The sequence below is a fragment of the Gavia stellata genome, chromosome 5 (assembly GCF_030936135.1).
Source record: "Gavia stellata isolate bGavSte3 chromosome 5, bGavSte3.hap2, whole genome shotgun sequence".
In the NCBI taxonomy this organism is placed as follows: domain Eukaryota; kingdom Metazoa; phylum Chordata; class Aves; order Gaviiformes; family Gaviidae; genus Gavia; species Gavia stellata.
Window position 1 is genome coordinate 3,809,480 of NC_082598.1, and position 13,798 is coordinate 3,823,277.

The 13,798-nt window shown below is 49.0% G+C and overlaps 1 protein-coding gene across 1 annotated transcript in view; it reads right to left on the reverse strand.

Annotated features, from left to right (window-relative positions):
• Window positions 1–11,464, reverse strand: part of ADRA1D (adrenoceptor alpha 1D) — a 47,617-nt gene extending 36,153 nt beyond the window's left edge. Inside the window, exon 1 of the mRNA XM_059818054.1 lies at window positions 10,498–11,464. Within this exon, the coding sequence (XP_059674037.1) occupies window positions 10,498–11,464 (967 nt within the window). The remainder of the gene's footprint in view (window positions 1–10,497) is intronic.
• Window positions 11,465–13,798: the final 2,334 nt, after the last annotated feature.

Here is a 13,798-nt window from a genome sequence, read left to right on the forward strand (position 1 = left end):
CCTTTCCTTGCTCCCCATCACAAATCTTGCATAGAAACAAGCTACAACGAATGACGGGCTCCACTGTAGCTGTCTCCAAACCCATGGCCACATTCAAGTGGTCCCTTGTGAGGGAGAGATGAGTGCTCTCACCTACTCAACAGAGAAGACCTTGCCCGCAGGGAGTTACCATCCATTGGTGCTACACGGTAACCTGGTGGGACAGAGGGTTGGATGGGTCCCGTATGCAGGGTCCTCCTGAAGCATAGGGCACTTGCATTACCTAAATCCTTCTTTCACAGGTTGCCAACAACTGGTATGTTATTGTAGACCATTTTGCATTAAAAATGGCTCAAAATAGTAACCAAGTCTTAAAGCCACTGGGACACCTGGTGATGTCTGGAGAAGACCCTGTATCAAAGTGGAAATGCAAGTCTCCTCCAGAGAGGCCTAGCCCTGAGTTATGTGGATGTGAGTCACTCTGCCCTGCTTTGCTGGAGAAAATGCAGGGTTTGCTTCTTGGAACGAGTGCATTTATCTAGTGGATATACTCATAGTGATAACCCCAGTGTAACACCTGCTGTGAAGAACGAAAAAGCAACACCCTGAATTTTACAGCAGCCATCCTCCTCTAGGGCTTGGCCCATCAGCAAAAGTCACTGATGCCTGTACCACCATTTAACAACCAATGCACAGAAGAATAACACACTGGCTATCCTCAGAAGAGCTCTTTTGGGTTGATGCATGCAACAGATCTGCCTTGATGACAACCCAAGAGAAAGTGAAAGACAATCTCGGGGTTATGAGGCCACACTTAGCCTTGCCTCATTATCACATGACAAGGAAAGGAGGTAGTTAGTTCACAATGTAGAGCAGAAAAACACATTTACAAAGTGTCGTTAGTACCAGGCTTTCCTGGGAAAAGGTCTGCCCAGAGAACAAAGCTGATTCATAACCTCCTGAGAATCCACTCAACACAAGACGGGTCAAGTTATGCTGTAAGGAATGATGGACAAAAACCCCCTCTTTGTACCCTCAAAGCTACATACCTTCAGAGGACTTTGAAATTTTGTGTGTAAAAGGAATAAGGAGATGGAACAACATGGGTTGATCAAAAGTCTAAACATGTATTAATTGGAAAACTGGATTTTTCATTAACTATACTTCATGCCAGAAGCTCTTACAGCCTTGTTTTGCCCAAACAACAAGCAAACAAACCCTGGGATATTTTCTATTGTCAATGACAATGTCATTCTTCTGAGACTTGCAGTTCAGTTGCTTTCCTATTACTACTTGTCTAGAGGATGGTATAACCCGTGATGCAACCTAGGCTAGCACTTATATCTTGGCTAAGAGGGAGACAGTGGGGTATACCAGGAAATGTAGACCAATTAGGAGTATCACCACGTAAAGGGCAGTAAGGGTAAGAGAGAGACAAAATACGTACACAATGATGCCATGCACCATATAGAAATATCCAGGGGCAGAACTATATTTTCCTGAATTGAATTTATGTGGAAAGAGAAATCTCAATGAAAACCCCTGTTTTCTCAAGCGGCTCCTGTCCTTATCATCTACTTGAATTTTGGAGTTTATATTGAAAGGCAGACGTTGCTGCAGGCACCACTCAAAATCCCACCACTGTCCATGGAAAGATAATTGCTGAAAAGGGGGTGCGTAAACCAGAGCCTTTGCAACTACTGCTTCTGGGCTTCAGCTGTTGTAAAGATGTATTTTCTCATACAGAGAACAAATATTTTAATAGATTTTCACGTTCTTGCTTTGTAATTGGGTTATGTGTTAAAAATTGTCTTGTTTAACTCTACCACTATGGTGAACACTGGTTTTTACTGACCACATAAACCAATAGCTTCCAGACAAGTTATACTGTATCCTATATAATAAAATTGCTAAATGAACACTAAGCAAGTTGCAAGGTGAAGGACTCAAAAGATTGACAAGGTCAAAGTGAAAATCACATTTGCAAAACTTTGCTTTCTTACATTTAAAGGGTTTAATTTCAGGATCATGCTTTATTGTCTCTGCACTGTCCTTGCCACACCAGTTGCAAGGAAAGGTTGGTGCTCAATCAAGTAATAGCTCATTTGAGCTATTCAGTATCTCCTCACCGGTCAGTATGTGGCTCCACTCTTTACAAACTCACCCTGCTCAGCTCTGCTCTGACAGAATTCTGTTTCCTCATGGATATCTGAAGGTACTTTGCTCAGTTCTGGCCAAAGTTTTTGCAAACATATATATTTCTCTTTTCACAGCTCTCCAAGGAGAAAAAGGTGCTTTGGAGCCATTTTACCATCCCATCTACAAAGCAATGTCAAAATACATCTGTATTTTGAGTGTGGATTCCTGAGCTCTTGGTCTTATGGAGCACTTCACATCCTTAAGTCCTATCAGCTCCAGCTCCAGCTGAAAGTGTGTCAGACTTTGGCAAAACTGGTCCCATATTTGGCTTCGCAGTGATTTTCGCCTCAGCTAGTTTAGATGTGCACTGTGCACCTTGGAGCTAGGGATCTTTGGCCTCCCTCAGAGGCACTGAGGAGACACCGGTGCTTTTGGGGTGTGACTCATCTGACTGGTTTAGATAGCAATATTAGGATGAGATGAACTGCAGCCTCAAAATACCTATTTTTCCTTGTTGGTTATGTAGAAAGCTGAAAAGCAGTTAGCTGAAGAGTGTATACTGTTGGCATCCAATGCCAGGGACTGTCTTGACATTGGAGAAGATGGGAACAGTGTGGAAGTGAGCAATACAGGGGACTGCAGAGGAGCAGAAATGCCCATCAGACACCATCAGGTCATTGCTCTTAAAAGCCCTTCCTTGCCAACACCTCAGAAACATGCTTTCTTCACAGAAATTGGCCGTGTTGGGCCAGCTTTATCCAACGCCTGCCCTGTCCTGACATAAAGCACCCCCCAACCCCAATGGATTAAAATGTCCAGTTTCTGCTCTGACATATGGTACTGCCAGAGCTTTTCAAACTCAAGGCTGTCCCCGTAACACTTCTTATAGGAACTGAACGCTGTGTTTTTTCCTGTCATCTTTCTCAGATACGGCTATCTCATTCTGTCTCACATTTGGCAGAACAAATTCAGCCTGTTACAAAGACACAGAATGGAAAACTTTACCTAATAGATAATGTTTGGCACCAGAAACTGGGACTTTATTCCAGAAGGGTCCCGTAATGTTAATAGGTACTATCAGCCCTACCTAGAATACAGCACAGTAATCATATCAAGTAAAAGCCCTGATGGATCAATCGGAAGATAACTCAGGTTGCTTTCCCAAGGAAATACACTTGTTTTCTGAAGAGTCTTGAGCAAAAGTGCTGTATATACTCACTAAAGTGAGCACACTTCTAATTAAAACCCTACCCGTAGCATGAAGCTTTTGTGCTGTTACTTGCTAACGTGACACTGTTGCTAGTACCTAGTGCATGACATTTGTTGTGGCAAAACCAATTAAAAACAAGCTGGTAGCAAGAGATTAAACAACCACCTTGCATGATCATACCAAAGAGCATCCCCACCCTTCCGCTCAATCTTTGTTACATCTCATTAAGCAGATTATCAGAATTAATGAGCAAATATTTATCCACATATGAATTAATGAAGCTAGATCAGGCTAATTAAAAGCTCCTTCCCAGAACATCCAGGACAAAGTTTTGTGTGTACAAATATAATAAAATCATCAGACCCAGCTTAATATAGATGCATTTAATATGATATGGTGTATTTTAGTATTGGTTCCAAAACTCCTGTTGAGAGATTTTATAACATTTTGCCCATGGAATCACAGTAGTTTTAAATTTTTCAAGATCTATTTTTTTCCTGTTTGTGGTACATCCATTATAGAAACTGCCTCCAGATGCGTCAAGACACTGAGATATAAAAACAGACATTTGGCTTTAAATAGTTTTATTTGGTGGTGCGGTGGGTGGACTTGAAGCAGAGTAATCCTGTACATAGGTCATGGGACATCTGGGTCCTATTCGCAGTCACTTCAATGAATCACTGCGTCGCTTTGGCCAGGCAGAGGCAAAGCATATATTCAAACTTGGGTGCAAGTCATTATTTGAGGTCGAGAATGCTGCATCTCTTGTAACAGCAAAAACTACACCAAATCCCTCCACCCGCCTCTGGCCTTCTACACAGGGTAATGGGTAGGAAGGGAACCACACACACTCCTTTGGGCTCTAAATAATCATTTTTTGCTGGCTGTTTCCAAACACACATAGACTGTTCCGCTGTTGTTCTGCAGTTTGGTGGCTTCTGCACTAGGGCACAAGGAGTGAATCAACACCGTCAAATGCTTTAGCTGCATAATTTACTCATAGGCTCGTTACCCATGTGCCTACTTGTAAATCTCTCCTGTGCCCTTCTGCAGGATGTCAGCATGTTCTCCCTGGAGAGAAACCCAGCTCACAGGTTGCTTTCCCACAGTATTGTCCCTAGACAGACACAATCAATGCAGATGACTCCCAGCCAGTTCCCCTGTGCCTGGACTATTCCTCCAGTGCTATCCCAGCGGGCTCTACTCACCCCTATGTCCCTGTGCCATGCCCACCACAGGCATCCCTGCTATCATGCCCTAGGAATGACATTCTGGTAGGCTGCAACACAGCCCTAATGTTATTGCAGACACTCTGAACTGGAAAAAGAAAAGCAGAAATCACATTTGAGGGCTGCTTAAGCAACAGTATAATTTGCCTAGGAAAGCAATGGATTTGCCCTCACTGCAATGCTTTAAGAATAGCCTTGAAAAACAGACCGGGAATGGTTTGGGGCCAAGTGATCTTTCCCTGAGAAAGGGAGATGGGCTGGAACACCCATCCATCCCCCACGATTTAATGAATTTATGCTAATTTGGCATGAGCCCGTTTGATGGAAACATCCTGTGGTGCAAAGCAGACGAGAAGAATCTTGCCTCTTGCCTGGATGATGTCCAATAAATCAAACTGGAGCCTGGTACCTAGCAGCTTTTGAGATTCTGTGTCTGTGTCTTTGCTGGCATTTTTAGTGAATGTATGGTTTCTGTGGACCAGGATCAATGGGGGATGTGTGGCAGATGGAATAGTTCATTGCAATTGCTCTTGTTCCAGTTTGATTTGATGCTCTAGGCCATAGCTAATTATTCCAAAGCAGTTGCCCATTCCTTTTTCCATGCCAATTCTGCCACTTCCACCATGACTCAGAAAATTTCAGGAGATACAAGAGACTGCCCTGACAATCAAAGTAATTGAATGGTCTATCTTTCACCCTCCTCCTTTTAAATCACACATTTGATGAGGTCCTCCTGTGCACAACAAAACTAAAGAAGTTTGATTTTCTGTGGAATTGTTTCTTGTGGTGGATTTTTAGTGAGTATTTTCTGATGTCTAACCAGGGGCTGAGCTCACTCTGCAACCTTCCTTCTGCGAGGGAGGGTATAAAAGTTCCTACTCCTTTACCCATGTGCCTATTTTTATAGGAACTTGGTATATTGAGGACATTTAGCACTTTCTCAAATGTGGCTGAGACAGATGAAAGAGTTCGTCAGGTGGTGGGGAAAGGCCTACACGCACACAGGCACAGAGCAATGACATAGCCCTTTTTTTTCTTAGGAAATTATGCTAAATGCTCTTCTACCAGAATAGAATTAGATTCTCCACTTCTACCAGAACAGACCCCGTCTCATCTGAAATCTACCTACATTGTCTTCCCCATCATTTATTTTACAAGTGCTATGCCTCTGTGAGCCCATCTTCTGCAAAATGTTTTGTGAAAAGACTTCTGCCCTGTGAAAAACAGCACCTCAAATATATCATGGACATTTTTGTTTTGGCTTGAAGGAGACCTTTCTAAGCTTGGTTTGTGTGGCAGCTGCCTTTCCTTCAGGATGCAGGTAAAAAAGCCAGTACACTATTTTTCTGAATTGTAGCTGGAAATGAGTACCAGCTTCCACTGCAAAGACAGGCAAGTCACCACCCCAAGGCAAATATAAGACCATGAATATGGAGGGTTTTGCTCATAATGAGGGATCTCTTAAGCCATTCCTTGTCTGGGTAACCTGCTGCTTGAGGAGGGACAGAGTGAGGGGAGCCTTGGGTTGTGGCCTTCACCCTTGGGTGGCACTAGCTATGGGTGCTGCTGTGCCTTTCTGATACCGGTCTTGATTTCTAACCAAATCCAAAGAATAACAAACATGGGAGCCCACCACCCAGACTAGACTATGCTTCTTAAAAAACAAGGGTCATTGAGGTGTGCAAATCGCCATCCTGGGTACTGGCTAGCGCATCCTTGATCCCAAGGGATGGTTGTTTCCTCTTAGATGCTTCTGGGGTGGTGATGGAGAAGGTCTTTGCCTCCACTCCTGAGATGGTCCCATCTGGGGTCTCACATTGTCTTTACATGCTCCCCAGCCACTGAAGAGCAGATGGGGAGCAGGGCTCCATCCCTCCATTCTTACTTACTTCCTTCTGGATCAGGTTTGAGAAAGCAGGTGGCTATCTACCTATAGGTGTTGTATAAGGGTTTCTGGTTCCTTGACCCATTGCATAGATGCCCTACTGCAAGGACAAATCCAGCACCTAACTTTTAGCAGGATTTTCCATTAGCAGAAGAGCCAGTGAAGCCTCTATGGTTGTGTGACTTAAAAGAGAGTTTCTCTGTCTTTTCTCTCTCTCTCTAATAAAGGCTTGAGCTGACACAGGATTGAGCTTTCTCTCACCTGGGCATCTTGCTTCCATTAGACTTAAAAAAATCCAGACTAGGATATGTCCCACCTCTGCAAATACCTGCAGCGCAGACACCATCAGCTGGTTAGTTGCCGCTGGCTGCTTTTGTAGTCAAGGGAGAAGAAGAGGCAGATTGACACCACAGTTCATCTCATCCTAAGGAGGATGTCCAAAATAGGTCAGGTGAGTCACACCTTCAGGCTCTCCCCTTGGAAAGATAAAGGGAGCTTTGGGTGAATATGACTGATTGATCTGGTATTCTCAGAGAGGAGTTGGACCTTCAGAAGTCACTTCCAACTAGCATCTCCATGATGTTATGACTGGCTGAGATGGAGGCACAGATGTCTGAGACAACCAAAGGGAGATGAATCCTATCTTGCAAACCCCCTTAAACTCCTGGCCCGCATCTCTGAGAAGCATCCAGTTATCTTCTCTTGACAGGTCTTTGCTAAGGGAAGAGGCACCCTGGAATAAACCACACAACCACCACCAAGGATCCCCAGGCAAAGCAGCTTGGTAGAGCTCTACTGCACACCCGGCAAAAGATACAACCCACGCAAGAGTTATGTGGGTAATTAGGATTTAGTATCTCGTTAAACAACCAGCTGCTTAAAGAGTCTCATTAGCCACAGAAACTGTTAACTGTATTAAAACTCCTGGTGATGGCATCTTCTGCTTGGGGAACGTGCATCACAAACCCAAGAGTGAGCTAAATTACTCAGCTGATAAATAGACTGTAGAGGTATTGGGGAGTTTGAGCTGGTTTAAAGAAGCAGCACGGAGAAATGGCTGACAACATTTGGCACATACATAGGTCCTGTTATTTAAGATTATTGGTTATTTCAGCTTCTGAACACTGATGTGATAAATATTCCTCCTGTGTAACTAATATGGAAACTATTGTGCAGAGAGTTGCAAAGATGTGTGCAGACTCACACAGACACCGGTGACAGAGCCGGTACAGAAGTTTCTGCTTGCTAAGTCAATGCTAAGTAGAGCTGGGAGTCTTTTTTCAGTTGACAAATTTACTTATCCCTAAAAAGTATAATCAGACAACAGTCAGTCAACTGTCAGTCAATGACAACTTCTTGCAAATTCATGTCAAACAGAAAAAAAGTCAAAACATTTCAATGTTTTCAGAAGAAAATAGATCACTTATTAATTTCATTTTAATGTGACAGTTCATTTTGAAACGTATCTGAGTACTCATTTTTTAATAAACTTCCATTCACTCTTCTCTTGAATTGAAACAAAATGTTTCACTTCAATTGAAAGTGATTTTTGTTTCTCACCAGTATTTCATTTTCATTCGAAATATGTATCAATATAATTTCCAGTTGGCCCCGAATTATTTCACGTAAGTTTGTCTAACAAGCAAATAAAAAAGCCATTTTACTTAACCATTTACAATCCTCTTTTCAAGGAGAATTGGCTCCAGCATGTTTCAGTTTGTGGATTTACAGTGAACTTTGCTGATTTCTCTGAGTTTCAGACCTGTCTCCTGAGCTGTAAAATCAGTGCTTAGACCTTGCAGAAGTTTCTGTTCTCCTTCTAGATAGCATTGAATGATTCTCAGATTTGAATAGGAAATTGCAATTAATAAAAGGGGGGGGTGTGTGAAATGAAAGGCAGCATATTTTGTAGTCATAAAATAAATGAACTTTTGCTGTGTTTATATTATACGTATAATACAGCAGGAAGTAAAGATCAAAGCCGTGTTTATAAAGAACTTGGCAAGTTGTGTGCTTGGAGGAAGCAAATGGGTTCACGGGAGGTACTTAAAGAATGAAGTTTGGATTTTTAGCTGGTGTAAATCAGCATATCTCCTTTGACCTCAGTGCAAGGGTAGCGATTTACATCAGTGGAGAAGCTGGTTCAAGTGTTTCAAGGGAGAACAGAGATGGTAAAACAAAATAAAATATTTTTTTCTACTGAAAACTATTTGCCTGATGTTTGTTCTCTATTTCCAAGTACTGGAAATAACTCAGGAACAGGATCCCGACTCCCAGCTTCGTTAGCTGTAATGTGTAAAGGTATGAATGAGGTTCAGAGCTGGTTCCTGCCCTGCTGATCGGCCAGGGAGGTGAGTATCAGACTGGGGCTGCCCAGAGAGCTCAGCCTTCGGGTACCGGCATCTCCCTGAGCACCACATGCCCAAACTATTTATTTGCAGGCTACAAAAATCCCCCAATGCACCTGATCAATGAAATGGAAACTGAGGCACAGACAGACGGGATAATTCATGCTCACATAGGGTGAAAACTCTTCACAGCAGCAGTTTCACCCCTACGGAGAGCTGAGATAAACTCAGCAAATGCCACCATCACACAGAGAGAGAAACCAAAGCAAAGAGGAACAAGACAGCAGCATAGTGAGACCAGCCACCCACAACCTTGATCCACCACCCTAGGGACACCTCAGCTCCCAAGGCACCATTGCTCCTGGTGAGTTATCCCACTGGAGGGCAGGTGGGGATGGAGTGGCCTCAGTTAGGTGTCTAACAGCCTTGGGCTCCAGCTGTCCCCAAGGGGACACCCGCAGCGCTGGAGGGAGATCAAAACCTCAGCAGGTCAGAGTGAGTCCTGTGGTCACGATGCTCTGTTTCCATTGACTTGAGAGGCAGCCTCGAGCGAGAGGATTTGAAAAATCCTGAGAAAAAGTGCAGAACTAGCTATGTTTCCCTGTCTGCAGGGTTACTTGGACACAAGTCCCCAGTGGGCCGTGGGACACGTGGGTCCCACCCCGCAGATGGAGTGGCAGACCTCCGAGCTCTGTGCAAAGGCCATCGTCAATATTCAGAAGTTATTTTAATCTTGCCCCCCCCGCCCCAGGTTTAGCTATGCCACTCCAGGGGTTAATCCGGTCCCCTGAACTGGGTGCCTGTTGAGGTGGAGATGAAGAGCTCTGGCTTTCCTGCACTTTACGGGCTGCGGGTAGCACTGGTGCTGGAGGGGGACGTTGCCTTGGACATCACACGGCCCCGTGCCCGGTGGGCTCTGTGCCCACTCCGCCTCCGCTGCAGGCAGGGAGCTGCATCCTTTGCACCCGTGCAAACAACTTGCCAAAATTTTAGAGCACAACGCATCAGACAACCCTAAACGAGCACCCAGTGACACAGGCACCATGGCAGGGCCAGGAGCTGAGGGCACGGCTCCTGTGGGAGCTGGATCAGTCCTGGGAAATCACCCGGGACCATCACCCTTGTAGGTAAGACCTGGTCCTGCTCCCGGTCCCTGCGCAACATTGGCGTCCCAGGAAGTTGGTGGGACTTATGTTTCAGACTCTGACACGCTCCTTGGAGGGATCAAACCTCACTCATCTCCAGCATCATCACCAGTTCGCAGCAGGGGTGGGAGCCCTGAGCACGCAGGGGCAGATCCAGGTGCGCTCCCCCAGGCTGGGAGGAAGGGAGGCTGGGGGCAGGGACGGCAAAGCTGTTTGGAGACCACTGTGCCGTAACTACAGCCTGCTTGGAATAGAGCTGCTTCCTCCTCAGCCTGAACTTCGTTAATTAAAGTGCTGAATGCAGAATGAATTAATTAAACCAATTATTATGCAGCTATTTTATTCATTTGCTATTTACTTTGATTGATTATAAGACACTGATTAATAAATATTGAATAAGTGTTAATTAATTGAATTAATTCATTGCTGGTTTATTCACCCATCAGTTACCTATCCCTCACCTCCACGTATGACTTGTGTCCTGAAAGTTTGTCCCAAGGAGCAGGTCCCCGGGAGTTCAGCCACAGGCAGCGGGGCTGGGATGGGGGACGGGGTCACTTACCAAAAGGCAGGACGAAGAAGAAGGGGAACCAGCAGAGGATGAAAACACCCACGACGATGGCGAGAGTCTTGGCTGCTTTTTTCTCACGGGAGAACTTGAGGAGCCGCACGGAGAGGGAGCTCCTGAAGTTGTGCCCCTTGTTCCGGGTGCTGGAGAGAGGCTCCTCCAGCACGCTGCGGCAGTGGATGCGCAGTACCACTTCCATGGATTTATTCCTCTCCTTCTTGACCCCTGCCTCCAAGCTCCGGGTGGTCCTCCTGGCCACCACATAGATCCTGAAGTACATCACCAGGATGACCATGAGGGGCAGGTAGAAGGAGAAGAGGGAGGAGAACAGGGCATAGCCTGGCTCCTCTGTGATGCTGCAGATGCTCTCATCCGGCGGTGGCGGCTCCTTCCATCCCAGCAGTGGGCCGATGGAGATGACCATGGACGAGAGCCAGACCACCACGAGGATGACCCCCGCCTTCCTCTCGGTCATGATCGTGGGGTACTTGAGGGAGTACTTGACGCCGATGTACCTGTCCACCGAGATGATACACAAGCTCATGATGGAGGCGGAGCAGCACAGCACGTCCACTGCTGCCCAGATGTTGCAGAAGATGCGCCCAAACACCCAGAAGCCCAGCACCTCCAAGGTGGCCGAGAAGGGCAGCACGGTGGTGCTGAGCAGCAGGTCGGCGATGGCCAGGTTGACGATGAAGTAGTTGGTGACTGTCTGCAGGTGCCGGTTGCAAGCCACCGAGAGGATGACGAGTATGTTCCCCACGATGGCTGAGAGGATGAAGACGGCCAGGAAGACCCCGACGCCCACCGCCTGCACGTCCAAGGCGAAGGTCAGGGCGGTGCCGTTGCCCTCGGGGGGCTCCTCACCCTGCAGCCCCCAGGACCGGTTGGCACCGCTCTGGCTGCCCTGTCCCGTCCGGTTCCCACTCAAGCTGCCATTGCTCAGCTCGGGGAAAGTCATTGTAGAAAAGGTCCGGGCTCCATGGAGGGCGAGCAGAAAGCGATGCCGAGGCGCAGCCCCCCCGGCATGATCCCCGCGGCCCCCCCCAAGGCTCGCTCAGCGCCTCGCTCCCCGCGCTGCCCCGGGCAAGGCTCGGGCCCCCCAGCCGCGACGGAGGGCGGGCGGCACGCGCGGCTCCGCGCCCCCCCCGGCCCGCTTCACGCCGGCCGGCCGCGCTGCCCCCCTCCCCGCCACCGGCTCTCGCCGCCGCTCAGCCCCGCCGCCGGCCCGCCCCGGGGGGCAGCGAGGTCGGTGCCCCCCCGCTGCCCTCGCATGCTCCGGGGGGCTGCGCTGGGCAGCGGCCGGCAGCGCTCGGCGGCTCCGCTCGCCGTCCCGCTCTCACGGGAGAGCTCCGGGAGGGGCGAGGGGAGGGAGGGAGGGAGGGGCGGCCCGGGGGGGCGTCGGGAGCCCCGAGCGTCAGGTGCCGCCGGAGGAGGAGGAGGAGGAGGAGGAGGAGGAGGAGGAGGAGGAGGAGGAGGAGGAGGAGGAGGAGGAGGAGGAGGCGGCAGCAGCGCTGCTCTGCCGGACGAGGCGAGCCCCGGGGCAGGATGAAGCCGGCACCGGCGCCGGGCGCTTGCAGACCCTGCGGGGGGAGGCGAGACGATGGGGGGGGGGGGGCAGGCACGCACTTGGGGGGCAGGCACGCACTCGCGGCGGACCGGGGGGGGGGAGCAGGGACAACTGGGGGGCCCAGAAACAGACGGAGAGGGCAGGTACGCACTTGGGGGGCAGGCACCGTTCCGGGGGAGAAGGCACGCCCAGGGACGGGCAGGCACCCACTCGTGGGGGGGGCGGGTGCAGCACGGGGGTGCAGACACCCCGGGGAGGGGCAGGTACCCCGGGGGTGCTGCCGGCCCGCCGCCGCGCTGCCCGCCGCCGCCAGGGGGCAGCAGAGCGCAGGGTTCGCCCGGCGGCGCGGGCGGCCCGGCGGGTCCGTCCCCCCCCGCGGGGTCCTGGCGCCGCGCTGCTGGGGGGGGGGGGGGGGGGGGGCGCTGCACTTTCGCGCTGGAGACCACCCGTGCCGCAGCCCTCGGCCCCAGCATCCCACCAGGAGGGATGCTCTGCAAGGTTGGCAGGTACCCCCATTCCCCGCATCCCACCAGGAGGGATGCTCTGCAAGGCTGGCGGGTGCCCCCCAGTCCCCACATCCCACCAGGAGGCATATGCTCTGCAAGGCTGGTGGGTCTCCTCCAGCCCCTGCATCCCACCAGGAGGGATGCTCTGTAAGGTTGGCAGGTACCCCCATTCCCCACATCCCACCAGGAGGGATGCTCTGCAAGGCTGGCGGGTGCCCCCCAGTCCCCACATCCCACCAGGAGGGATGCTCTGCAAGGTTGGCGGGTACCCTCAGTCCCCGCATCCCACCAGGAGGGATGCTCTGCAAGGCTGGTGGGTGCCCCCCAGTCCCCGCATCCCACCAGGAGGGATGCTCTGCAAGGCTGGCAGGTCTCCTTTCTTGTCCCGCACCCAGGGTTTCTAGCAAGCATCCTTCCCATGCTAAGCCTGGTCCTCCCGTCCTGCAGCTCCAGCCCAGGCATCCTGCTCAGGCTTCAAGCATGGGGTGCCCCTTGCTAGTTCCTTCCAAAAGCAGAAGGGACAATCAGCTTCTTGCATTCAGGGACAGCATGTGATCAGCAGCTCCTCATCTGTGACTTAACCCTGCTGCAAGACTTGGAAATGGCAGCTTGTGATTAAAACATATAGGCGAATATTTCTGGCTAATTTAAACAGGGTTGTTTTTTTTTTCCCACTGATAAAAGCAGATCCTGTTTACACTGGTTTCCTCCCAGTGACCCTATTCTCTTGCCTCCATACGTTGCGATGGGGACTGACCCCAGTGTTGAACAGGGGCCCTCCCTCAGCTCCTTTCTACTGTACACAGGAAATATTTCCTTGGAGTGTGTTTATCCAGGGTTTTTCAACTTTTCTTTCCTAAAGAATGACTTTAAAGGGCAGTCCAAGTGGACAGTGATTTAACTGCTGCTCTGTCAGATCACGGGAGATCTGCTGATTCACTGGATATGAGAGTGGACAAAAAAATATAATAGGTTATTTATTCCTTTATTTTCCTTGACAGTCATTGCAGGAAGTGACACATTTTTGATCCTCCTTATTTCTTTCATGCATTTTTCTCTTCCTTAGGATTTCACGCTCCTTCTTAGGGTTTTTGACCCTACTGGGAACAAGCAAAGTAGAGCAACTGGAAAACACAAGCAAACAGGAACAAATACTGTACAAGGAAATTGTTCAAAAGGATGGTTTTGCTTAAAGAACCCCACCCAACAAACCCTTTAC